This window comes from Oreochromis aureus, linkage group 20, assembly GCF_013358895.1.
Source record: "Oreochromis aureus strain Israel breed Guangdong linkage group 20, ZZ_aureus, whole genome shotgun sequence".
Taxonomy (NCBI): domain Eukaryota; kingdom Metazoa; phylum Chordata; class Actinopteri; order Cichliformes; family Cichlidae; genus Oreochromis; species Oreochromis aureus.
Genome location: NC_052961.1, coordinates 18,592,495 through 18,619,168, shown reverse-complemented (window position 1 = coordinate 18,619,168; position 26,674 = coordinate 18,592,495). Strand labels below are relative to the sequence as shown.

General features: G+C 44.1%; 1 protein-coding gene across 1 annotated transcript in view; it reads left to right on the top strand.

Annotated features, from left to right (window-relative positions):
* Nucleotides 1-5,377: 5,377 nt before the first annotated feature.
* Nucleotides 5,378-26,674, top strand: part of LOC116330788 (leucine-rich repeat-containing G-protein coupled receptor 6) — a 37,495-nt gene continuing 16,198 nt past the window's right edge. The window contains exons 1-3 of the mRNA XM_031753227.2: nucleotides 5,378-6,014; nucleotides 20,463-20,534; nucleotides 26,410-26,481. Coding sequence (XP_031609087.1) covers nucleotides 5,770-6,014; nucleotides 20,463-20,534; nucleotides 26,410-26,481 — 389 coding nt within the window. The 5' untranslated portion in view covers nucleotides 5,378-5,769. The remainder of the gene's footprint in view (nucleotides 6,015-20,462; nucleotides 20,535-26,409; nucleotides 26,482-26,674) is intronic.

The window sequence follows — 26,674 nt, the reverse complement described above, 5'->3', positions numbered from 1 at the left end:
GCAACCTGAAACATAAAGGCTGAAAGGGCTTATTAGGGAGTTGTGAATGTTCACACCACCTTGAACTTGGGATGGGCTCCTCCAGTAGAAATGCTGAATCATGTAGGAGGCCACACAGCATGTTACTATATAACATAATACAACTTAGGGAGACAAACCCAACAGCAGCAGCTTCACATAAGCAGATTGTTAATTTGTTCTAAATCACCTAGCTTCAAAACATTTTAATGAAAGATGTTCATGGCTACATGAATAAAATGGAAACTAGAAATCTGGATATTTCTGGAAATATGCGGACTTGTTGAGTATGCTAACGACATGAAAGATTTTCTTCCTGTACTGTCAAGAACAGAATATCATGTGTGCTTACATATTATATGTGATTATTTCAATATAGTACTTTAATAAGAAATTTTCTCCTCTCTGCCAAGCGAAATCTGCTAATGCACGGCAATCTGCGCTACACTGCCTCACATTTAAACATGCGCAAATGCATTTAAGCTGTCAGATCAGGTGCAATTTGCGAAAAATTTGCAGCACACCGGTCACGATTTTCTATTTGTGACTTTTTTTTTTCTTTTTTTTTTTTGCCTGTCCCGTTTGGCTCTTTTGCCATCAGAATTATTGTCTAAAGGCGAAGAAAGATGCCCAACGGATTTATTTTTACCAAATGGACCATCCCAGCCTTGCCGTAATGGTCATTTGATTCACCTTTATTGTTTGTTTTATTTTCACTTGCTGAATACGGGACAGACTTGACTGGGGAAAGAAAGGGAGAAAGAAAGAGGGAAAGAAAAACAGCGGGGAAGAGGGGACGGGGAAAAGGGCAAAAACAAAACCAACAGAATAAGCAGACAAAAATACATATATCGATCACCTGGATCACCTGTTGAGAAAGAAAAAAGAAAACAAGCAGAAGAAAACAAGAGTAATAGAATAAACAACATCACGATGATATATGGGAATATGACAGTAAATACTAAATATTAAACATTATTGTGCAGCACGTAAGATCGACAGCGCACAGTGTGCTTTGAGGTAGGAGTCAAAAAGGGTGTAGTTTGTGTGTGTGATCACCCGTGTGTACACCTGTGAGCATGACGCCGCTTGTTTTTAAAAGGTTCCTTCATGTAATCATGTAATGATCTGCTAGAGGGTGTGGGGGGCCACTGCCCCGTCCTCCAGGGCATGAAGCAGGTATGGAGGAGATCAAAACTCCAGACATCCAGAGGCCCTCAGAACACAAGAGACCAAGGAAGACCAACAGAGGGCAGCCGCACCACTATCCCAGAAAGAGCTGAGGAGAGTCCCAGATGAGGCGTCACTCAGCAGCCGCGGAGCAGAAGCCAGGGGGGGTTGCAGTGACGTGCCCGTGAGCTCCGCCGGCAGCCAGCTGTGCCAGAGTGACCGAGCCCCAGGCCGAGAGGCCGAGGACACCCCACCCCCGAAGTGGCCCGAGCGAGCCCCAGGCTCCAGACCCCGATAAGCAGCCACCAAGGAGTGAGCCGGAGTGTACCTGGACGCCCATCCCCGGACACTTAAAGAACCACCAAAGCACCGATGTCTGAGGGTGTCCGCCACCGGCAGGGGAAGTGGTGGGGAGTGAGTGAGGGGAGATGTCCCCAGTGACATCTGATACCCAACCACATATAGACACAGACATACAGGCACACCAGATACAAACATCCATTCCCACCCTCATGCTCTCATATGCAATTACTCAACACTCAACCAACGTGGAGACAGACATAAAGAGACACTGTACACACAATCACACTCCCCAAAGCGTACTCTAAGAACCGGGTCTAGGTACCCTTGCCCCTGGAGGGGAAACTGCACCCAGACCCAGGTGGTGTTACCCTTTTCTCCGCAGCAGCAGGGAGGCCCCACATTCCAGACCCCAGTCAGACGGCCAACTCCTCCTCCTAGCCCCCCGCTCCAGCAGGCTGCAGAGAACGGGGTGTGAGAAGACTCCAAACCTCCCTCCGCCCGCTCATATGTAGTGTTGATGCATGTGTGTTCTAAGGTGCATTTAAAACCCAGGAGGGCATGGAGCTACCTGCCAGAGAGCAGCAGGTAAGCGCATAGCCCCTCCTGCTAGCCCTCAATGTCTACGTGTATTTATAATTGAGAGGTGGGCAACGATGCCAGGGGTGAGGTGTACACCCTGATGGTCTTTTGGAGTCCGTGTTGCGTGCCCACCCCCAAGATTCTATATGTATGTGTTATGAGAGTGTGAGTAATGTGAATGTCTAAGTTGTGAGATAAAATTGAGGCACAGGCAGCCAGAAGGGGACAGAGGGGGGGGGATGCCTCCTCTGCACCCTGGTGACACACCCTTACCCCAAGGCCCTGCATGTGTGGGTGATTGTGGTGAAGCGGGAAGAGGGAGGCAGCTGGAGATGGGGAGGGAAGGAAGGGAGGGGCAAGTGACCCCTCCCTGGGGCCAGCTCCCCGCTGACCCCAGTAGGCACCCCCATACTCTGCAACCCGCCAGGGAAAGGGGGCCCAGGCCCATCCGGACCGGGGCCCAGTGCAGCAGCGCCGCCCGGCCCCACAGAGCCCGGGACAGCCCACCCGACCCCACCACAGAGAAAACTATTCTATTTGTGACTAAGTATAAAAATGAGACCAAAGAGACCATTAACAGATAAAGACAGAGAAAGGCACGGAGACAGGCAGGAGACCAGACACGCAGGTTTTTACACTTTGTGTGTTTTAGGGCTCCCCTGAGGCCAGACAATTAGAGTATTTAAAAAGATGACAAAGCTCGACGCGCAAAAAAAGGGAGAGGTGGAGAGCTCAGGGAGTGGAGAAGTTTGCAGGTGTATGAAGAGCGTGTGTATGTTTAATGTGCATATATGTGTGTGTGTGCGCACACGCTGTATGTGGGTGTACTGTATGATCACACAAGGTGTGCCTGTGAACAGTCTTTTTATGTGCATTTGAGGTACTGAAGAATAAAAAAGACTTCGTAGTAACTCACGCAACATTGTAAAACTGACAATACACAGCCGTAACCCGCTTTCCACTACAAAGAAGAAGAAAAGAGAGAAGAGAGAGAGAGTATCAGAGAGAGAGAGAGAGAGAGAGAGAGAGAGAGAGAGAGAGAGAGAGAGAGAGAGCGTGAGCAACACACAGAGAGGGAGACATTGTGAAGAACAGCTCTGAAAGAGTTTTTGTGGGGCTATAACAAAGGCCCCTCAGAAAACACAGTGGCATAGGAATGTTAATTAATTAATGAGAAACTATTCAGCCTACGGAGGATAGTGGAGAAAGAAAGACAGAAGGGGAAAGATGGATAGACATACAGAGAGACAGACAGGCCGGAGGGCCAGAAAAGATCTGTGTAGTTTTGCATTTGAAATAGCACGCTGTGCATGGACTCTATGTCCGGTATCCATGAGTGGGTTTTCAAACCCTTTCAGGGATTGTGCATGTCATAAATTTACATCCTTGTACTTGGCTTTGCATCTTTGCAGTTGTGTGCGTATAACATGCAGCATCTGTCAAATGAAAGCCTCGCTTTCTCAAGCCTCACTTTTCCAAGAACTGGGAAGCAGCCATGCTTTCCACACTGACTGCCATTTTTGAGTTAATCCACCAATTTTCTTTACTGGAGATTTTATAAGTGCGAGCGGTTAATTTTATCAGCTCTTGGATGACCATGTGATCCCTCTAGTAAAACATGAAAATAGCTAAAAGTAGAGCTATTAGGGATAATCAGTATACTGTTTTATTGTACTATTTTTGCCTATTGGAATAATTGATTTCTTTCCCTCTTTCAGCTTCTTACAGATTAGCTCAAGACTAGCACTAGATTAATACCGGGAGATAGGCTTGAATAATAATAATGTATACTTTATTGATCCCCATGGGGAAATTACTCTCTCTGCATTTAACCCATTCACTCAGTGAAGCAGTGGGCAGCCACTCATCAGGCACCCGGGGAGCAGTGTCTAGAGACGGCACCTTGCTCAGGGGTACCTCAAGGTAGGTGTTCAGTAGATTCAAACCCCCGGCCTTCCGATCATCGGGCGACCATGCTACCTACTGAGCTATCCCTGCCCCTAAATGACAGAAGAAAATCTGTGCTGCTTTTAATGCCGACTCAGTTTTTCTTGAGCTGTTATAATTATAAATTGCATCATTAGGCTCTTATGTAACATTCAGTACTTACAGGCACAAAGCATGTAAAGCTCAGTTGTGTAACAAGAAGATTTATGCGTTATAATAAAACAAAGTGAGGTTGGATGAGACTATTGTCAAGATTCTGTGGAAAAACTGTGAGTGAGCACGGATAGGCTGCCACTAACTTGCACTTCTTCAACAATTCCAAACTCTCCTCTCTATAGACTGGAGTGTGTGTGTGTGTGTGTGTATGTGTGAAATGGACATGTGAGATCCTTTGGACCGGTCACTCATGATCTGTAATTTATCTATGGGCATCCATGTGCATGTGTGCATGCTTGCATGCGAGCATTTTTGAGTGTGTGTGATTGCAACATTCCAGCAGGCAGAAATCTGAGAAGGTGGGACTTACGAGACACTCGATTCTGCTCTTTCTGGGTACTGAGGGGTGCTGAAGTGTCAGAATTCCAATTTCCTTCAATCACTTGCAAGCCATTGGAAAAAAAACAAAAAACAAAACAAAAACAGGAATTTCTCATTGCATCCAAGAAAATGTTTGTATTGTAAGACATATTTGTCACAATGTAGTTTACACATGTAAGTGTCTGCTTTCATATGCTTTCATATTATAGGCATGAATTCTTGAAAAATTCTTATATGTTCACTTGATGTACACTTAAGTTGCACGTGGAAAAAAAGATAACTGGCACATCTGAGTTACCTTATTGTGACACATGTAAGCCTTATGAAACATACTACGTAAAACATATAAAACATAGACATTCACTTTAGTTTTTTACTATGTATATCATGGGCTGTCACAACACTCTGACCCTTTGTATCACTCTCATACATCCACACACACTCCTTTTCATTCTGATTCTTCAGAGTTTGCTTTTCCCATTATCTTATATCAACTGAAAACAATACCTCATTTTTCTCCAAGTTTCCCTCACAAGGGCTTTATAAGTCCTCACAATCAATCTTGTCACACACCACTGTACTGCACTGTATTGCAATTACCTCGTTCTTCCCTTTTCCCTTCTTCAAACTGCACACTCACCCTTTCTCTTCAGACTTCTAGCCTAAGTAAAGAATGGGAAAGGGAAGAGAGGGAGAACGAGAGGGAAGAGTTTGAGAATCGCGGGTCCCTCCCACTTTCCGGAGATGCTCCAGCCCATCCCTAAATTGTGGGCCAATGAGCGTAGCTCATTCACAACTCATGCGCTCCTTCTACAATAGGTAAGGAGAGAGAGACAGAGAGAGCAAGAGATACATACAAGGAGAGAAAGAGAGAGGGAGAGACATATATACAAGGAGAGAAAGACAGAGGGGAAGAAAGACAGTAAAAAGGCAAGGCCAGATTCAGAGGAAAGACAGACAAGAGGGAAAAGGAATTAGATAAAGTTGAGCCAATGGGACTGAAGTAGTGACAGAGAGATAGGTAAATAAACAGAGATGAATAGGTCAGTGTCTTGACAGGACAGATTTACAGTGTGGACAACCTGCAGTGAAGAAAAGGATAGGAAGGGGCATTAGAAGAGCAACGGGAGTATTTAGAAGACAAGAAACTCCTCATTTATCAGCGCTGCATCTTAGAAAGAGAGTGAGACAAGTCGGGGAACTCCACAGGTGTAGATGCAGACAGGTGGTCAGTCAGACATGCCTCTTGTGGTTCTGTTTCTCTGTGTGGCCGGAGGAGTCTGGGGGTCCGCCCCCGGAGCGTGGGGGTACGGACGGATCCAGGACAGACAGGGTACAGCGGCAACAATGTGCCCATCTCCGTGCCACTGTGAAGAAGACGGGATCTTTATCATGGTTGACTGCTCAGAGATGGGACTATCATCTGTGCCAGCCAACCTCAGCCCGCTGACCACATACCTGTGAGTAACACATCACTGTTACAACAACAAAGGACTCTCCGGCTGTTTTATTATTAATCCCTTTAAGCTTTTCACCCTGTGTTTCCTTGACCTCACTAATCATCTTTCTTGTGATTTGAGTCCTAACCTTGATCTTCAATCCTCCTCTCACTCATCTTGGTCGAGTACCCATTTGTTTCAGTGTTGTTTGAAAAATGAATTAATGCTGCCGAGATGTGGCTGGTATTCCATCATTTTGTAAAAATAGAGCAGTGGGCAACAGTTGGCTGGATGTGAAGCACTGGCATAGCCCACATGTAGATAAAAATGGACAGGCGGGAACATGTGTACGCAAGGGAGCGAGAGAGAGCGTGTGTGCTGGCCACTATGGCAAAATAACTGGACCACTTTCAGTGTCAGGTTTCTGAGCTCCAACTGGAGACATGCCACGAGAGAGACTGTGTGTCTGTGTGCACACGTGTGTGTTTGTGTGTACACATGCATGTGTGTGGAGCTGCAAGCACTTGACACAAGCATGTTTTTGTGTGCGCGTGAATCAAGAAGGGTTTGAACACAGATGTCCAAACGTGTAAAAGGCTTAGCAGTCAGCTTTGCCGCTACTCTGTGTCACACTGTGTTGCAATAAAAGCACAATGGCAAAGTAGATGAAAAGAGCAGAAACATGTGCAGGAAAGGGTCACTTAATTATGTTTTTTCAAAAAAATATCTTGATGAAATAACTCTTTTGTGAGACTTCATTTCCAAACACCGAAGAACAGTATCATTTTTAAATGTACTTTGTATACATTGGCTAGAGCGCATGGCAGATGCTGTAAATACAATGAAAAATGTAATTGCCAGCCACTTTAAGGGTAATAAGAAGCTCTAGACATAATATTATGTAAAAGATAGTTTCATACACCACCCTGTCGTGGCTTAAAGCCAGATCTTTCAAACTGCTTTACTGCGTAAGACCTCAGAGGACAGATTACAGACACTTTGTGATAACTGATACTAAAGTGATAGAAGTCAAATCCAGGAAACAGGGCGTGATAGAGCAGCTCTCACTAGGGGCTCTGCAAGCATTTTGAGAGCAGAGGAGCAGAATTCAGGAGGAGGGGAGAAAGATCAACAGTTTATGTAGCAAACGACTTTAAGAGAGGTGCATAAAAGAACTCCGGCTGAATGATGCTCGCCTCTTGTGCTGTCATGGGAGCCTGTGATGGCCAAATCTCACTGTGCTCTTTTGAAAGTTAAAACACATTTAGAGTTTATGGTGGTGAAATATGGTCTCTTACTGCGTCCAGGAATCGCTCTACCTATGAGAACATCAGGCTTTTGGCCTAACAATGGTTGCATGTCACACAGCTAAGTCAGCACACGTACACACCCAAGGCAGGCTTGATCTTAAAGGGAGCGCGTTGAGCCTCTCAGTCCTCCTCTAAAGTAAAAACAATGATGACATGAGACTCCCTCGGTGGAGATCTGCGCTCATCTTAAGTGCTGCGCCCAAGCCACACACAAACATACAGATCTACACACAAACACACATCATTTCCTACAAACACAAGCTTAATTGTTCATTTCCCCTCGTTCCCTAACGGTGGAACTGTACCAATTAGTGAGTTTGAGGGCTGATTTAGAATAAGATAAATAAACTCAGTGACCAACCGCACACGCCCACACACAGTCACACACATTAGTTGTAGAGGAGAGAGAGAAGATGGAATGTGGGACGGCAGGAGAGATGCCACAACGAATCAGGAGAATGCACATGAAATTTTTCCTTCTTCAAACACAAACAAAACAACAAGCTTCTCCCAAACTCAGATACTGCACTGAAAACGATTGCAGCCAGCACAGCAGGCTGGAGTTTCTCATTTCATCCTCGAGTATAAAAGGTTACAACAGCGGTGAGCCGGTCCAATCCCCATCAGGATCTGCAGAACGGTCCAGCACGCCCCGCTGCGACGTGTACCCTGGATTAGCCTCCAAGCACATACTGTAGGCTGCCGAGGTCACAGGGATTTGCTTGGGAACAGTCCACATTATAAACCACATCCACACAACTCTGTGAAAGTATATGACATCATTCGGCCATGTCATCGGAGAGCTCTTCAAAGTGAGCCGAAATGCACATGCTATAGCGACTTGAGAGGAGAAGCCAGGCGATGCATGATTCACTCGATTTTCAAGTGTTTATTTGCACACTTGGACGACCCCACTGCATATAGGCATAAACATAATTAAGTCGTAATCAGGGACATTTCTCTCTCTCTTTTTTAAATCATAACACCGAGGCGACTACAGGTTGACTCTGCAAGAGAATTTTGCCACTGGGAGGCAAAGGCGCTTGGAGCTGCTAGCAGCGGAGTGGGTAGAGATTTATGGCAGTAATTGTTTCCGTGGGCAATGCTTGAAATGAGCTGTCATGTGAGATGATTTGAAAGACCTTCTCTTTGATATCGCATTAGGAAGGAAAGGCAGTGCCCCGGGGTGCTTGTCTCTGTGAGTGTGTGTGGATGTGTGCTGAGTGCGAGAACACCATGTACGGTAGTTTGGAGACCTGTGCGGTTTAATGTGTAGCAGCAAACAAGTCAAATGGCCAAAAAGGATGGTAAGTAGTGTGACTATCACAAATCTTAGCTAGGAGCAAGTGAATTAGTTAGTTGTCACCCTTAGACTTATACACAGTTAAAGCAATGCTTTTTTGTCATCCTGAAAATACTTAATGCCCTCGTTATCTGTTTAATATGATATCCGGTAGATAGACTCTCTAATATTTCTATACTTACTGTTTCTACGGTTGTCAGGTGCGCATGTTTACACGTCTCCCACTTACTTGAACAGTGTGAGCGTAAGTGGAAAAGAGTGTATTTGGGTCTGGGGTTGGACCGGAGTTGAGAAGCATTTAGGTGATGCCTAGTGGTAGCGGTAAGTGCGGTGAACTTCTAACAGTGTTTTGGCTGGGGCCAGGAAACCACAGCTAGCGCATTACCAGACAGAGGAAAACCGAGGAGTGTGTGAGCACGCCTGCATGTGCACACGCGTTTCTGTGTGTGTGTGTGTGTGTGTGTGAGTGTGAGTATGTGTGTAAAGACCACCCAGATTGCAAAGGGGATTTTTTTCTAGCCAGTGGAGGTGAAGCAAGAATCTAAGAATAATGGAGAGATAAAAATATGATTAAAAGGGAACCAATTGGTGCCACAGAAATAAATGTGCATTGGACAGCTTTGAACACTCTGCTTAAGCAGGGGCAAAAAAATAAATAAATAAAAATCACACAGAAACACACACGCACACACACACACACATTCTATATATATGCATACAGGGGACAACATCCTGCCCCTGTGTGGTGACCGTGGCAGTAGCAGTCGTGTGCGTGTCATTTAGCCATTATGTTGATGGAATGATTCCTATCGTGAGTGACCGGGGCTCACACTGTAAACATCATGTCTGCAAGAAAAAGAGAGAAAACAGAAAATGTATTTGACGGAGAGAGAGGAGCATTTGAAAAAAAAAAGAGCAGCATAGAAGAAAAAAGAGAACAGTGTGTGTGTGCTTGAGTGTGTGTATACAAAGAGTGGAGGGTCCTCATAGAGAAGATATCAGCTCCAGCATCAGTGTCCTGGCTCCAGACATCTACGGTAGCACCCTGCCTCAACTACACTCCCCTCCTACCTCATTTAGGCCATTCTCCTGCCCCCCCCCCCAACCTATTCATCTGCAGAACAGGTGTCGATCTGCTCACGCAGTGCAAATGTGTGATCCCTGTGCAGTGATTGATAGAAAAAAACCTAGCAATGGATACACCTTAGGGCAGCGGAATAAGAACAGCACAGGGTGTGTACTCAGATGGTGTCATTTCATTTTTTTTCTTCAAGGTGTTAATGTGCATGTCAGTTGGGGAGGAGCTGTTTAGACTACAAGCCAAACAGCTGTCAATGGTGATCAGAGAGTTGTACAGAGGAAGAAATCAACTGCACCATAGTTTCCTTCTTTTCACGCTCTACATCCTTCATTAACTCCTTTGTCCTCTCCTCAACTCAAACCGTCAAAGTGTTAACTCTGCGCTCTCCTACAGTAGATTCCCTGGAGCTCATGCAACGAACACTGGCTGAAAAAAGCCACTTCCGATTGCTAAGTGATATTTATGCCAGAAGGGTGAAGGAACTGCACTGGTTTGTGGTTTCCTGAGAACGACCCGGGAGGCTTTTAAACGCTGCTCAGGGACAGACGGTAGGTAGGCAGGTACAGAAAAACAATGGAAACAATGGCAATTCCCTCAGGAACAGCAAGCAAAGAAGACACAGAGGCCACAGTGTGCTCTACCGCTCCGCATCCTGTCCTTTAGAAAAAAGTAGAAAGCAATCACGACACAAGATCTTGAAGGGAACTAGGGTGGAGGAGGCAGAGAGCAGAAAAGCAAAGTGGAGGAGGTTTTTGTAGTTTATGTGTATAAGAGCCTGCACATGATGGGCTTATGGGGACTGAATTAAACTGTTTGGCCCTTGTTGGTGTTCAACCAATGCCCACTGACTGAATATGTAAATCTGTGTTTTTCGTGTGATGGCAGTGTGACGCAAGTATGACACGGGGCGCTAGGAATGTTCTCCCTGTGATGAGCGGTCGTGGGGTGAAGGCCTGCTTCTGACTGAGAGAATTCAGATTGGCTGCATGGCCCAGATTCCTATTCTTTCCAGCTCAGGGAATCCATGGGAATATTTGTTTGTGTGCATGTGCATGTGTGTGTGTGTGTGTGCGTGAGCGTCTGTCTGTACTGTATGTGCATGAAACTGTGCAAGTGCACTAGCCCTCTCTTTTCCACTACAGAGAAGGCATTGTCCTGTCCTGGGACAGGGCACGCCGAATGTCACCAACTGTCCAAGTGCATGTCCATGCATATGTGGATCTATGTGTCTGAATGTGGCATATGTGCATTTGATGAGACATTTTGAAGCTGTTTATTGCCTAAAAATACAAGAATTTCAAACAGGATTTTATACTTCTGCATGAAGATGCAGTTACAACAGCTCACAGGAAATGCCCACTTTTTAGATAAGCCTATCACAAACTACAAATGTAATGGCTATTTTAAGAAGCAAAAGCTGTGTTTTTCTGATTAAAACATCTAAGATAACCTGATTATGTGCTAGAGTAAAAAATGCTCAAATTGATTGTGCAGAAAGTTGGATTTATTTTTATTTTTTACATTTTTTAAACAATTTTTCTAACCCCCATAAAAAAGTTTGTAACTTTGTTTTTTATTTAATAGGAAACTAAAATAATAGATCCTGTGACGAGACATGGGGGAGAATGTTTACATGAGTGCTGACAGCAGAGTGTGCATGACATATCTCTCAAAGTTCCCCTGATACCTCAACATGGGTCCGTCTGTCTCTGTCTGCCTATCTTTGTGATCTCTGGCCAGACCTGCAGAGCAAAGTGGCTCATGTGGGGCTGGCAGTGTGCAGGTGATGACTAGTAAGAGCTAATGATACTTAATGCCCTTTCAAACAACATACACACACACACACACACACATTTGCACGTACTCACAAGACCCTCCATGTGCGCATTGCACATAAGGAAACACACAGGCAGCAATAGTGGCGCGCACGCACATACTCACTTAATGATGGTTAATGCATCAAAGAATCTCACAGAGCAGAGATGTCACTACAGTGCTAGCTGGGATAAGGTTGAATGGTAGCCTGGAGTATTAGCTAAAGGGAACAAAGCAGCTTTTACAGACACATGTAAATGTGCGCACACACACACACACACGCTCACAAACACAAATACAGTAGCATAGCCAAAGGGGGATATTGCACAAGAATGTACAAGAAATTAAAGCAGGGATGTAGAAAACAGAAGTTTGAGAGATTAATGATGGGGGGAGATAAAGAACGATGAAATCTTTTCTCAGGACGTGTAATATTTGAGGGTTAGTTTGACTGATCTGAATGCAGAAACAGCAGTGAGCTCACTAGGATTGCATAATTATTGGTAAGACTACATCATTATTCTTCCTAAGCCTGGACTTCACAGGTGAATTTTCCATCTGCTGTGAAGAGGGGAGGGGGGAATTCTGTCAGACTTACTCAAGTCTCGATTACATATCTGAGAAGCAAAAAAGGAAATCTGGACTTTTTACATGAATGGCAAGAGGCCAAACTAAATCTCTTTAAACCAACAGCAGCCACATGTCTTCATCGGTGTGGGGTAAGATTTCATCAAGCGCTGATCTAAGTTGAGTTCTAGATGTTATCCGTGGGTACTCTTTAATATATGGAGCAGATGACCTGATGGATCTGTGAGCGCAACAGTAAAGGAGCTTTTTGAGCCAGCAGTGGATTTGAGCAGCCTTCTAACTAGATCCAGTGTCCTCCTGTTTCTGCCATTCAACCAAATGAAGTCATAATAGAGCCTGACACTAATACTCATCGGGTTTCATTTACTGTTGTGTCCGCTGCTGCGAATCTGCCTTGAATCAGAATGCAGAAGGGGGGGGGGAAGGACACCTCTGTAAGAGATACCCATTCAGGAAGCGATAAAATTTGTTACCCTTTTCCACACATCTTTACCATTTTTTTTAAGAGTTCATTGGCATGCTATTGTCTTTTAATACTGCAAAAGCTTTGAAAAAAAATGCATAGCAAATATCATGTGACAAACACGCATGAAAACTAGACAAAATATACATGTCAAAACAACACATTAGTGGAGTACGGGGAGGGCTATGAATGCCTTCCTGCCTTCCAAAGCTATGGCCTACCCACAACAGCTGCCTGTCATTCCTGTCCACATGTTGGAGGCAGTTGTATGTTGTGTAGCGCCGACTGTTCCAACACTTCCTGTTCCATTACTGAAGTGCTTGACCTTTCACCCCCCTCCATCTCATGACAGGGTATGTGTGTGTGTGTGTGTGTGTGGGAGGACAAGTAGCACACATGAAGTGTGTATGCGCACGTGTTTATGTGCGTGTGCAGTATACCAGGGGTTGAATGAAGTCCCAGAGGGCACGAGTATGTTTCCCATGACATGGCCTCAGACTAAACAGCTACTCTCTCCACCCAGACATCCGCCTGTCATTCTCCTCTTAACCGCAGCAAGCAGAAAAGAGCACAACACACAGAAGCATCTCCCTTTTCCGTCTCATTATCTCCTCTTTTCTCTTCATCCCTCCTTCTCTGTTTCTCTGCACTTTTGTTGCAGAGTCCTCCCCATGGCCCTCCTCATCCAGGTGAAAAACTTCTCCTCGCCCTCTCGCTCTTTGTCCCCCGTGAATGAGTGAATAAGAGAGGGAAAGATAAAAAGAGAGTGCCTTCGGACACAAAGGGTAGTGTACCCCTCCCAGGAAGTCTGGGAGAGAGGGAGAAAAAACACATCTTTAGAGAAAGGAGGAGGGGAGGACAGCATTGTACCCTCCTTCCTGACTCTTGTGAGTGTGTGTGTGTGTGTGTGTGTGTGTGTGTGTGTGTGTGTGTGTGTGTGTGTGTGTGTGTGTGTGTGTGTGTGTGTGTGTGTGTGTGTGTGTGTGTGTGTGTGTGTGTGTGTGTGTGTGTGTGTGCAACCTCCTGTGTGACCGGGAGAGAAACTGAATGCCAAAGCAGTCAGTCTATTCAGACAGAAAAAAAGCAAACACACTTAGACCTCACCCTTGCATACAATACACACATACACACACACTCACACACTAATGCACACAACTATTTAGACCCTCTTTAAGGCGGCGCCCAAGCACTGACTACCAGTTGCATTGTGTGGAATAAAAGATCCTCTTTCATCGTGCCTTAACTGTTTCAAAGAACTAAGCGGAGAGGATCAGACTGAATCTAACTGAAGACATTACAGTCCTAATCGCTGTAAAAGACAGCCAAGGTGTGGCTCAAGCAGCCCTAATGCACAACTCCTGCCCTCAGGGCAGAACTCTAGGTTGTTGATTTCCACTAAGGTTCTGTTACTCTAATGTTCCTCACATATAAGCCACCTTCAAAGGTGCAGTGCTTACTGCCATTATTGGCTGTTTGTTTGCTAAAAACTTCCACCTGAGCGAGGGAGAGGGAGAGGGCAGGGAGGCAAAAAAGAAAGAGAGACAGACTAGAAAAGGAAGTGAGAACGAAGCAAACACCACAGAGTGTAAGTCGGTAAAATTTATTTATATAGCACTGTTCACAGATAAAAATCACAAAGTGATTCACAATAAAACAAGAGGCAAAACTATATGAAAACAATGTAAAACAATCAAATACAACATAAAACAACAAACTAATTAAAAGCTTGACTTCAGCCACTTTTTAAGAGTCGGTGGACTCCCCACGAGTTCTGAACCGAGCACATGGGACCAGTAGCGACCTCTGACCTGAAGAACCAAGAGCTCGGGAAGAAGAATGAGGTTTCAGCAGGTCAGCGATATCCTGGGGAACTTTACCATGGAGGGTCATAAAAGTTAAAAATACATTTTAAAGTGAAACCTAAAATTTCCTGGCAACCACTGAAGAGAAGGCAAAACTGGAGTGATATGCGATCTTCTGTTGCTGCAGCCTGAAGGCGATCCAAAGCAGTTTTGTTGTAACAAGTAAAAAGACTGTTAGAATGATTCAAACGGGAAGAGATGAAAGCACAAATAATGATGGTGTGGCTCTGGTTAAACTGATTTTTTGGGAGGTGAAAGATCTCTCAATATTTTGTATTCAATTTTAGGGTTTAGTAGTAGTAGCATGCCACAAGTCTTTTCATACAGGTTTCCCTTTCTTTTGTTTTTGAGGTTGGGGCAGGGGGATCTATGGCCTCAACGTGAAATGCATCATATCATATCACCCCCCCTGCTTACGCTCTCTTTCTCTCACTGAAACATTTTAGCAATGTTTCCAGAAACAGGCACCTGACTACTGATCATATCTGCCCTGGTCTAAGGGTATATTCACTCACCAGGGTGGTCCATCACCCTCCTCACAAAAACAACAACAACAAAAAACCCACACCTGGAGTATGTGTGAGTGCCTGTGGCTGTAGCGTGGGTGTCTATGTTCCTAAAAATAAACAATGGCATTTTTCATATGATGTGGCGAGTTGTTTTGCTGCGCTAAATCACCAGCCTTTTGTCAGAAATGCTTCCAGTTTGAAATTGGTTACAGTGGGGCTAGGGGCACATTCACACCCCCCCACACACGCCGCCTTTGATCACAGAGCCGATAACATACTTCAGTAGTTCTGTTGACGGCGAAGTGGAAATATGATAAATCACATTATTCTAGCTACAGGACAGTGTAACCTCATGCTCGAGCTGAAATTTGAAACAGCGATGGGGAGAGAAAGAGCGAGTGTGAGGGATAGAGCGGCATAGGAGAGAAAGAGAGAGAGAGGGAGGGACTGAAAGGGCCAGGGCCGATGAATGGAAATGTACCCCTGCTTCTTCATGCTTCCGTTCCTCCCTTAAGACATGCGACTTGCCATGGTTACTCTATCAATCACAGCACAAAGCAGTCAGATAGTGCTTTACCTTTCTTCCGATGCCAATCCCTCCTCCCTTATAGTCACACACAGACGAGCCTACACGTACACACATCAGTCCGAGAACATTGTGTGTCTGCAAACTGCGGAACGATGCAGAAATAGAAATGGAAAATTTTATCAGTTTCTTTTCCCTTCTCAGTTCCACACGTTACCGTGCTTAAACACGCAAAAATGCACACATCTGTGCACATGAAGATCCACGTCTGCTTCCCACCCCGGGGGAAGACAGGAAGAGATCACAAGGGCTTTGTCAGAGAAAAAGGAGATAAAAAGAACTGTTATAAAAAAAGAAGAAGTGCGTTTTGTGGGTGTGTTTGCAGATGAGCGCGCGTCTCCGCGTCCTCCTTCCTGCATGCGTCCCAGCGCCGCTGAGGAATCTTTAGTTCGTCAGTCAGCAACAGGAGGAGTTCTAAGGAAAGGCAATGGCCTGTGCGCCTCTGTCAGTTGAAAGATGTGTTTTCCTGCGAGCAATATCAGGCTGTTTTCTGACGCCGTGATGGCCAAGATAGGGCAGAACGTTTCCCTGCTGAATACTCACATGAAAAATGAAGAAAAGAAACCTCCACTCTATCCCCCCAACACACACACACGCACACACTCAAACGCTCTCACAGCAATCCCTTTCTAGGTCCCAGCAGAGTCCATGTATGATGTGGTGAAAGTGCAACCAGGGCCTGCACCCACCACATGTGCAGGCTCAATGGAAAACAATAGGGGTGTGAAAATGAGCGACAGACATCTCACCACACACACCGCAGCCACCTATAAATGGAAATAATATTGTCCTGCGCACATAGACGCAGATACTGATACACAGACTTTTCCCTCTCTTTCACAGAGCACACACACACATGCGTGTGCACACACACATTAGAGATGCCAATAAAACGGGGACAGTTCTAATTGTGAAACTCCCATAGCCTGCAAAATCTTCTGAACGCTGTCTTTCTCATTACTTTTGCGGCCGTTTACTTGCGCTGAAAATATCTGCACGTCACAGCGCCAGCCGACACAATGCACATGTGGTAGTCATCAATCATAATTATCATGGTTTAAAAAAGCCACAGCTGTTATTTGATTTTAAAAACAAGCCATAGCACAGTGCCTTCCAACGATACGTCAAGTTGTCAGCGGAGGCCTTGGCCTGCACTGCAGAAATGTCTCTCTCTCGCTCTTTCTCCGGCTTCCCAAACGAGCTTGTTGGAGAGCGCAGGCGAGCCGAGCTGCATTCAACCTTTTCCCCATGACTCACCAGTGTGTGTGTCTTTATTTTTAAACATTTTCTCTCTCCATTGCTGTGTGTTTATTCTGTCTGAACAAGGCCGCTGTTATGGACTTCACACAACGTTTGTTTATGGCTTCTTTAATCAGGACCAGATAACGTAGAGTTGTCTCCATCTGTGGGCGCATCCCCAGAAGCTGGGTGTGCATGTCTGCATGTCTGCATGTCTGCGTGTTGCTCCCCTTTAACAATCCCTCCACAATGTCCCAATAAATATTCTCCCTCTGCAGAATATTAGCGCACAGACGATGAATCGGATTAAAGTGTGCATGTGTCTTGTTCACGCGCCCCCTCCCCTGCGCTTCCTGTGTCATACGTGATGTCACCCAGTCTTGATTACTGTGTTACTGCTTACTTGCTGTGCCATCTCCATGGCAACTTTGCTGTCACTTATATTGACTTCAGACTCTAATCAAGCAGTAATGTATTATAGTTGTATTTATTTCAGAATTACTGAGCAGATACTGTGTCAAAGAAAAGTCACGTGGCAGTCATCTTATGGAAACTGTTGGCTTTTCTGAAATATCCTGAAAAGCTGACGTCCGACGTTGAAATTTGGCATATTTGGAAAACACTAATAGGAAAATGACCTTTTAAGAATGTTTTTTGACAAAGCTATCAACAGTTTCGCTGTGTAGATCAGTGGAAAGCATCTTTTAAGACACCATTGTGTCAAGCTAAACATCACCTATATGCCATGTCACTGAGGTATGGATCTCTCATTTCTCCTAATCACTCACAGATTCTCAGTCACTCTTTTAGTGGCGCGTCTCAACTCTGAGTCCACTTCTTTGCTCAGCAGCCACGCACAAACAAAAACACAAGACTAACAAAAGAATATGTTCATGAAGGGAAGTGAACATGACTGAAAAGTTTGAGTAAGGGAGTAAAAGTTTTGCAAATGTCTCAAAATTCTTGCATGTCTTTTGCACAGCGGTCGGCCTGTCGGTGCAAAATTCCTTCATTTTCAATATCTTTGAAGTTTTTTTGCGTAGTGGATATTTAGAACCCTCCTCCTTCACTGCAACATTTCAATGGCATTTACACCTAAGCTTTGACTAAATCATTCTCTAACCCTTCTTTTCTTGGTTTGTATTTTTTTGGGTGGGTTTGCTGACAGGCTTAAGATTACTAACCTTTTCACAAACCTTCTTCCAGTTCACTTTTCAAGAACTGTTTATATGACTTATAGTTAAATCAATGATTGAAAGTTGGTTGATCCCTAAGGAAGGGTAGCTACTCTAAGCCACAGGATTTCTAAGACCATCATCTCGCTCATCATCACAGTTGGTATGATCTGTCTTGGTCTACTGTTGGTAACACTATGATCAAGGAGCCTAGGACTGGATTACAGACAACCTGTGTTATATTAAAAACCTCATTGGCACTCACACGTTGTGTTTACTGTATGCAGTAATTTGTTTGCTCATTTCTTTAGTCTTTTATTTGTTATTCTGACTTTTTTAATAAAAACTGAAGATTGAATAAGTGATCCAGTAAACATGAAATGGCACCATATTTACCCCCATCCCTCCTACCATGGAGGTTATGTGACTGGTTTAGTTTGTCAGTCTGTTTATCAAAAGGATTACTCAAAATGTTACGGATGGATTTGCATTTGGCTCAGCTCGTAATGATTAACTTTTGGAGTTGATCTGGAAGTCTAAATCTGGATCCAGGACATTTTTGGAAGGCTTTTATACTACTAAAAAACATAAGAGAGTTCATCTTTATATCCATCTTCACAAATAGATTAAAAAAAAGGGGAAACATAGTGACATAGTGTATCATATATATATTTGTATATGATTAATCTAGAGCCTGATTTACTTCTGGATCCGTGATGGGGGAAATTCTCACTCTTGCTGGAGGTATGCAGCCTTGGACTAGCCTTGTATTTACAGGTGCCCGGTTTTCATTATAAGCAAACACAGTTTAGATTACACAAACATGAATAAATATCCTATTCCTCTGTAAACATTTGACAAACCATTATTGAATGTTTTCATACCCGCATTATTTACTTTAGCTTGAAGTCTCCTTTTTATCCTCCTTTATAGGCCGAGTGCTACCTTAGGGTACATTACTTTGAGCTGTCAGTATGCATTACCAAGCATACCAAACAAGCAGTAAAACATTCCAACAACACAGGGCCATGCTCATTCTTTTATAAGCGTGAAAGACAAGTAACTACTAAGATTAGGTCAGTAACATCAATGCAACAGTGAAACCAAAATATTGAAATCCCTACAGAATGCCATTAATCTTATGACTGAAAATATTCACACTGGAAGGTCCTTGAATAACACCTTGAACACCTCTGTCTGCTGTCAGACCCCCCGAGAGGTTACATTTGTGACAGTGCCTTTATTATACTTTCTTATGAAAATATTAATTGTCAGCAGATGCCGTAGAAACGGCTCTGTAATGATCTGACCTGCAAAGTTTCATGACACCCTGCTAATGTTGCAAGCTCATCGCTTGGTAAGAACACACCCCCTCATTACACGTGACACATGGAGCTTGTGTTGTGTGTTATCCTTGATGGTGTACCAAAATTTTGTTATACTGAATTTGACTCATCTGCTAATTATGACAGGCCACTCAAATACCCACATTTTTTAACCAAGCACAGTTTTTTTCCACATCTCCCTGAAGTTGGATATAGATCACGCCTGAGGACAGATCCATCCAGCCCCCCTGTCAGCTTGGCTGACTTGACAAACAAACAGGCAGTGTGTCAAAACTCCCAACTGCAAAGGGCTTCTGAGAGCACAGTTTACACTCGCTAGCCTGGTGGTCTGGCTTTATGAGCAATGGTTAGTGTCATACACACACACACGCACAGAGACACACGCAAATTCAAGCCTCACTCCTGAAGAGTCATGCAAGATCCCAAGGGCTGTGAAAGCAAAGAAGAGGTGATGTAAAACCTTCTTGCTTTCCCTGTGCTAATCAAAGAGATGACCTTACATGACCGAGTTAAAAGGTTATACATGTTTTCTACCAGAGGCTGACACATAAGCTGTCTCCGAGTGTTAAAAAAAGATGTGAAAAAGTGTGTGTGTTTAATGTGTGTGTGTGTGTGTGTGCACGCATGAGTCTGAGCATCCTTCACCTCTCCCTCTTTCACCGCAACGCAGCTGTATCAACACTCACCCCTCAACACACCCTCTCACGTCAGAGTGTGTGTCAAAGAATCAAAGAAATGGAGTGTGCCTGTGTTAAAGCAATGAACAAAGGGGGAAGGAGGTGGTCTCAGGAGAAACCTGAGGAAGAAGAAAGAAGCCAAGAGACTGGGAAGGGGAAGGAGAACGAGATAGATAGGAAGGGGGGACCGAGGGGTCAGATCTGAGAGAAAGTAGAGTGAGACATCTGGAAAAGAGAAGGACTCACTGGGACGAGGAGGAAATTACAGCTGCCCAACAATGATTCATTGGGGAAAATTCTCCTCTGCATCTCCCTCTCCTCCCTTTAGTTCTCCAACCTCTCTACCTAACCCTGTAACCTCTCTCTGTGTACTACTCCCTGCTCGCGAGGATTGATTTCCATATGAAAAAGGCATTCAAAACATTTATAATTTTACATCTCTGAGCGTTTTCAAAGAACATTAAAAAGGCACGCATTGACTGACTCTTTGATTTTCCCCGTTTCTCTCTCTCTAGGGATCTGAGCATGAACAACATCAGCGAGATCCAGCCCAGGGCCTTCCACCGACTGCACCTGTTATCAGAACTGTGAGTGCACAATAATTCAACTCACGCTCACTTAATGAACCTGCACTGTCACAACTCATCCATGACAAGAACCAGTAATTCCTTGAACCGATGATATCCACAGACGCCAGAGATGGGGTTGATGATTCTGGCCCGCCTCTGATCTCCCCTACCAAGAAAGTGCCTGAAGCAATATGCTAGTATATCCTGGGATGGCTGCACAAAAGGGAGAGCCGAGGCAAACCTGATATTCACTCAGAGATCAAATATATGGTCTTTAAAGCACAGGTTCTGTGCTCGGCATCCAAGCCTCTGCTTTCTTGCCCTCCTTGAATTCGGTTCAGCTGGACAGATCAGCAGGAACAGTACGCTCGTAGACACGTGTCCTTGCCAAGATAAACACACACTATGGGAGACTTTTAGGATAGCCCCAGAACAACAAATAATGCACAAAGATTTCCACCTTTTGTCCCCCCATAGAATGAAGTATGGATTCTCTTGGCTGGTAATAAATATAGCTTTATTTGATAAAATGAAACTAAATAAACAATATGTTAGACTATAAGAACTCTAAATTTTTTCGACTACCATACCATGTGCTGCAGAGGAAATTTGGCCGGCGCTTTCAAGGTAAAAAAGAAGTAGTATTGGTTTCAGTCTCACAGGGCTGTTAAAAGAATACAAGGCGCAGCGAGTTTGCAAAACTTTTTTGAACACATTCTCAGTCAACCTCGCCGATATCGGATCTGACTACTCAAACCACTCAGCAGAATTCCGCTAAGTCTCAGTTTGACAAAAGCTGCCTACAGACTTGCCCTCAGGGCGTGAATGTGTGCGTAAGAGTGTAGTGTGTTTGAGTTCAAGGGGGCTTATGCTTGTATGTCAGGATTCACGTGATTATTTTACCTCTGAATCCTGCAAACTTTGTGTGTGCGCATGTGTGTGTCTGCGTCGGGTGTTTGAACAGTCTGCTGTTTTCTTTGCTAATTTGCGCAGCTGCAGCCTGTGAGGCATGAGCTAACGATGATGAAAGTAAAAAGGTTAGCCGGGCGGCCGCTACATTTCCTTTGAGTTGCCGTCCAACTGTGTCCGAAGAGCAGAACGAAGTGAAATTATGTGACACTTTAAAAGCCGGAATATTGAATCGACGACTTTGATTTATTGCAGCTTATTGAATTGCTGATCTGAACTTTTGCTGTTGTAAAAACGTTACAGGTCAGATATTGCTGTTGGCGTAATAACGAAAACCACGCAGTTCAGGGTGATGCTGAGCACTGAAGCTGACATTTGCCTGCATCGGGTGGGGGGGGAATGGCAGGGGTGGGGGTTGAAGTGGGGCCTTGGACACAGCTCCATCTGTAGTGTTTGTCCAGGAACAACCCTCCCAGTGTTTTACAGGCCCATTGATCTTGCTTCGTCTGCATAACTATCAAGTTCTGACACTTTATGGAGACTTTTTGTTGCTTTGTAATTCTTCCAAGGAGTATGTTCCTTCCCTGAAGCCAATTTTTTTTTTCAGCCCTGTTGACCATTTCAGGAGATGTGCTGAGGAGATTGTGACATTTCAAGGGCAGGAAAAGTGCTTTTTAAAAATATTAATCTCTGTCTGAAATGGTTTAAAGAGACAAAGCGATAACAGGTTGTGTTACACTTAGAAAGCTCAGAAAAACAAATCAACGCTCTCAACACAAACATGATTGGTCTGAGAGAGACAGCTTTTGATGTGGGTTTAGAGAACTGTTTGGTAGCAGGGAGAGGCAAGGGACAGGCGTGTTGTGACTGGTAGAGTGATAAATTGTTTGATGTTGGGCTCTGCCTCGCCGCCTGCCCTCCCTTACTCCGTCTCCCTCCCACTGAATTCATTTTCACAGTCCCCCCATCTTCACTTCACTTCACTGCAGGCCGTGTAGTCTCTGCCTTTGACATTTTTTCTGCTCTCGCGTCACATTTTTACAAACTAAACACATTTGTTGATGGCAAGAGTTTCAACATTTATCCTCTGCTACACTACAGGAAGGTGAGGGTACAGATTATCTCTAAGAAGCATTTGAACACAAATTGTGTCATCCCACCTCTTATCTCTTTGCTCAGTTCTCACCTCTGTAGCTTCAAAGTGAAAAACAGCTCATCCCTTTGAACCTAAAATGAGGTGATCAAATTAACTCACAAAGGTAGCTAATCTTACCGGGCTAAACCTTCCTTTGATTCACTGCACCATTAATATTGATAATAAGAAGTGAGCATAATCATCCCTCCCTCCAGCCCTTTCCCTGCCTCTAAGTCCTTATTTCTATGTCATATTCAATTGATCTCAGATCCCTCTTATTAAGCCTTCATTCAGCACTTTGATCAGTGAATTTCCCTCTTAATTGAAACACAAAAACATGCACGCAACTGTCAGTCAGACGAAGCTTGAAGAGAGGCGACTGTGTGTCTGTGGATTAATGAGAGGGCAGCAATGCCCATGCTTGGATATAGACTCCAAAACTGGTTTCTCATCTACCTGCCATATCAAAGACATGCCAACTTTTTTAAAAGTTCTGCTCTAAAAAAAGCCATTTTCTCATGAAGCGGTAACTTGGAACTACCAGAGGACGGCTCGGAGTGAGACTGCCCTCGAAGATGTTTTTTTCTGAAAACCACATTTAGCAGGCGACAGCGCTCCCAGCCTATCATCATTATCAAAGTCCATCCCTGTTTGTAACTCCTGATCTCATATTTCACTCTGCTTTTGCCTTTAACTTCCTTCACAATCAGCCACTTGCGTCGCGTCTCCTACTCACCTTATCATTATCAGTAGCTATCTAACACCTCGTAATTATAGAGGTGAACTGACACCACTTCAAGTGGCCTGACAGGTGGAATAATCTGACTTCCCATCATTGCTGACTTTGCCTCTTTTGGCATACATCTTAACTTAATGTGCATGGAATATGGTGCTAGCTTGTCTTATCTTCTGACACTCTTAATTGCATTCAGTCATATTGGAGCCCTCTGACTCCAACTATCACATATGAGATATGAAATCCGAATGCAAGAGTAGAGAGGTGGTGAGTGGAGGCCAACGATGCCCTGCTTGTCTTTCTCTTGGCGATAAGATTGTCTGCTGATAGGCCAGGAATATGACATGGGGGAGGGTTAAGAGGTCAAAGCGTTGGCTGGCTTGATGTTCCAGGTGCACCACCCAGCCAAGACTATCTAATATAGACCAATTCAAGCTTTTCCTCTTAGTGTTGCCAGAATGGTTCATGTGTTACCCACAAACATGCAACCACATTCAAAGGCTGATGCTCCACGTGTCTGCATTTTACTCCCTCAGTTTCAGAGGTTAATGGCAGGTTAAGTGGTTGACCCCGATGTCAAGTCAAAGGTCATCTGCTCGCATTTCTTTTGACGGGCCAAGGTTGTAAAACGTCATACATGCGTGTACTAAGCACTTATATAAAACACCCACGCACAATTCGCCCTCTCGCTGATAAGACCTGTTTATCTCCTCTGTCTCCCCTTTCATCATCAACTCCTATCACCTACCCTGGTCCTGCTACCACTATGACTATCACTACCTGAGATAGTGTGCCAAAATATGATGCTGTCTTTGTTCCCGAGGTCTTTAATCTGTCGTCTTGTTTATTATTTTGAGGCAATAGAACGAGATGATACATAGAATAATCAGCAGTGGATGTGCTTCAGCGAATCCCTCTCTGATCGGCCCAAATAGGAGGGTGGTCTCACCTCTGTTACCAGCAACACCCTTCTCCACCGTATCGGCTACACCGGCTTCTGTTATGTTACCTATGAATCATTTTATAGTCGAGGTGGAATTTTTTATCTGTGCAGCACAGAGGCCAAGAACAATTGTAACAATCCTCAAATCAAATTAAAAGAAAGAAAGAAAAAAAGAAGAAACAGTTGGAGCCATGGTTTGACATGAGCAAGACGCCTTTCATTAGAAGGAGATTGATGTGGAACGACTAGGAGGCAAAGTGTGGAACATTCACTCAAACGTACGATCATTTACACACACATAAATACACACTCTGATTTAATGGAAACAGTTGGTCAGTGGCAATTGCCGATGTTCTGCTGATGTCTATCAGGAACGTCTGAGCATTTCTTTCCCTTTTCAGTATCCATCCTCGCCATCGACGTAATTATTCATTTGATAAATGACGTCGGCAAGAAAAACACGATTCTGCTTTATTGCTCTGTTGGCTACAGTTGGGCTGCAAATAGAGAATGGCTGCACAGGCAGTGGGAGGCGCACAAAATACCACTGCCCTAACTACAGTGTTTGTTTTCTAAAATGTTGAATTACTGGTATCCGTCATTTTCCACATTGAAAAATCACTTATTTTTCTTGCTGCTACAGCAAAGCCTTTGAATGCATACATATACAAATAAGTATATTATATATTGAAGACTAGCCAAAACAAGGCACTGAAGGCTTTTTTTGTTTCAGAAACTTAGATGCACCTCTGGAAATCGACCTAAAAATATCCCTGTTGACCAGATTGTGCAACTGCGGAAACTCAGAATGGTATTTATTGTCCCTGGAGAGACATTAAAATTCAATCAAGGGGAAACTGAACCAGTTTTTCTTGAAATTACAGATAAATATTGGGAGTGTCATTGAGTTGAATGCTCAAAAAAAATAACTGTCTGTCATACGTCTGTCATTTTTGGGAAATCTATATTGAGATTTCATGTGGCACTGTTTATGTCTGCGTGAATAAGTTTTGACTGTGGTTTGACTAAATGGCACCACAACAGCTTGGACAGTGATCAGTTCGCTTTGTGTTCTAGCGAGCCGATGTGTGTGTTTCTGTTGATAAATATGAGATCTGTAAAAGTTATAAACTGAGCCGAGTGTGAGATTTGGCAGGCATGGGTGGAGCTGTGTGGTTTGCCACTGCACAGTAATACAACAGAGACATGTTGACATGAGTGTCAGATGTCAGAGGGAGTTTGACGGTAGCCCTCGACCATTTACCATCTGGATGCTAGTGGCTTGGAAAGGCAGACAGCAAACTTTATCAATAATTTAGTATCCTGGCACTATTGGTACAACTTTTCCAGAAGCAGGCTGCTTAGCATTAAGCTGAAATGTCAGGCAAACATCACCTGTGTGAGGTGGAGGAGGGCTCCAATGAGTAACTTATAACTTCTTGTGTGTGTGTTTAATAAATGTGGGTGGTCTTGAGTTGTGAAGACCAAATCTGTGTTTAAACTGCGCTTCCAGCTTGTGACCTTGAGAGTTATTCTGCTGGACTGAATGTTATTTATTTGGACATCTTATACACACACTCACAAATGACCATTAGGTGCTGTGTTTGATAAACAAACTGATTGGATTGCTTGTGTGAATGCGTGTGGTTTCTCTCCCCCGCTGTCCTCAAGGCCCCTTTAGAATAGGCCCGATTTACCCTCAAGGACATGGAAATTAGCGCACGCAATGTCTCGCTGCACACATGTGTTTGTGCGCACACATATATTATACACCTTACTATACAAGCACGCACATAAACACACTCACATCCACACATATACTTATGTGGTGCACTTGTTGACCCAGTCTCATTCAATTCAGTCTTTACTCACTCATCGGAGCTCCCAGGATTGGTTAAGGTTTCAGGGTGTGCCTCGGGCCAATAGCAACCACACTGAAGGGAATAGAAAATTCTTATTTGCATACTGCCCCAACAATAACCCCAAAGCAGTCTGGGATGAAGTCACATCACAGCCTAATCCAAAAAGTATCGAATAAAGTGCGTAAATGAACGTTAAAAAAAACCCTTCTCTTGAGACTTGTAACTTTTTTTGTGTCTATGATTGTATTTCAATTTTTCGCTTTTATAATTTTGCTTACTGCTTTTTAAAATCCTTGTTTCTCTTTTAGGCGTATCTCAGGGAATCAGCTGAGGTATATCTCAGGCCTCGCCTTCCAAGGTCTACACAACCTCAAAGTTCTGTAAGTAACTTCCTCCACCCTCTCACCTATACCACAGCCGTGGTTTAATCCCCACCCCGAAACCGCCACTGTGGGTTTATCCCACTCTATCCTTTGAAAGGGAACTTGCCCTACCTTGAATGAAACACACAGGCCATGCATCATTAACTGCAGTTAAATTTTATGAGATTGGGGGAGACATGCACTGCTTGCA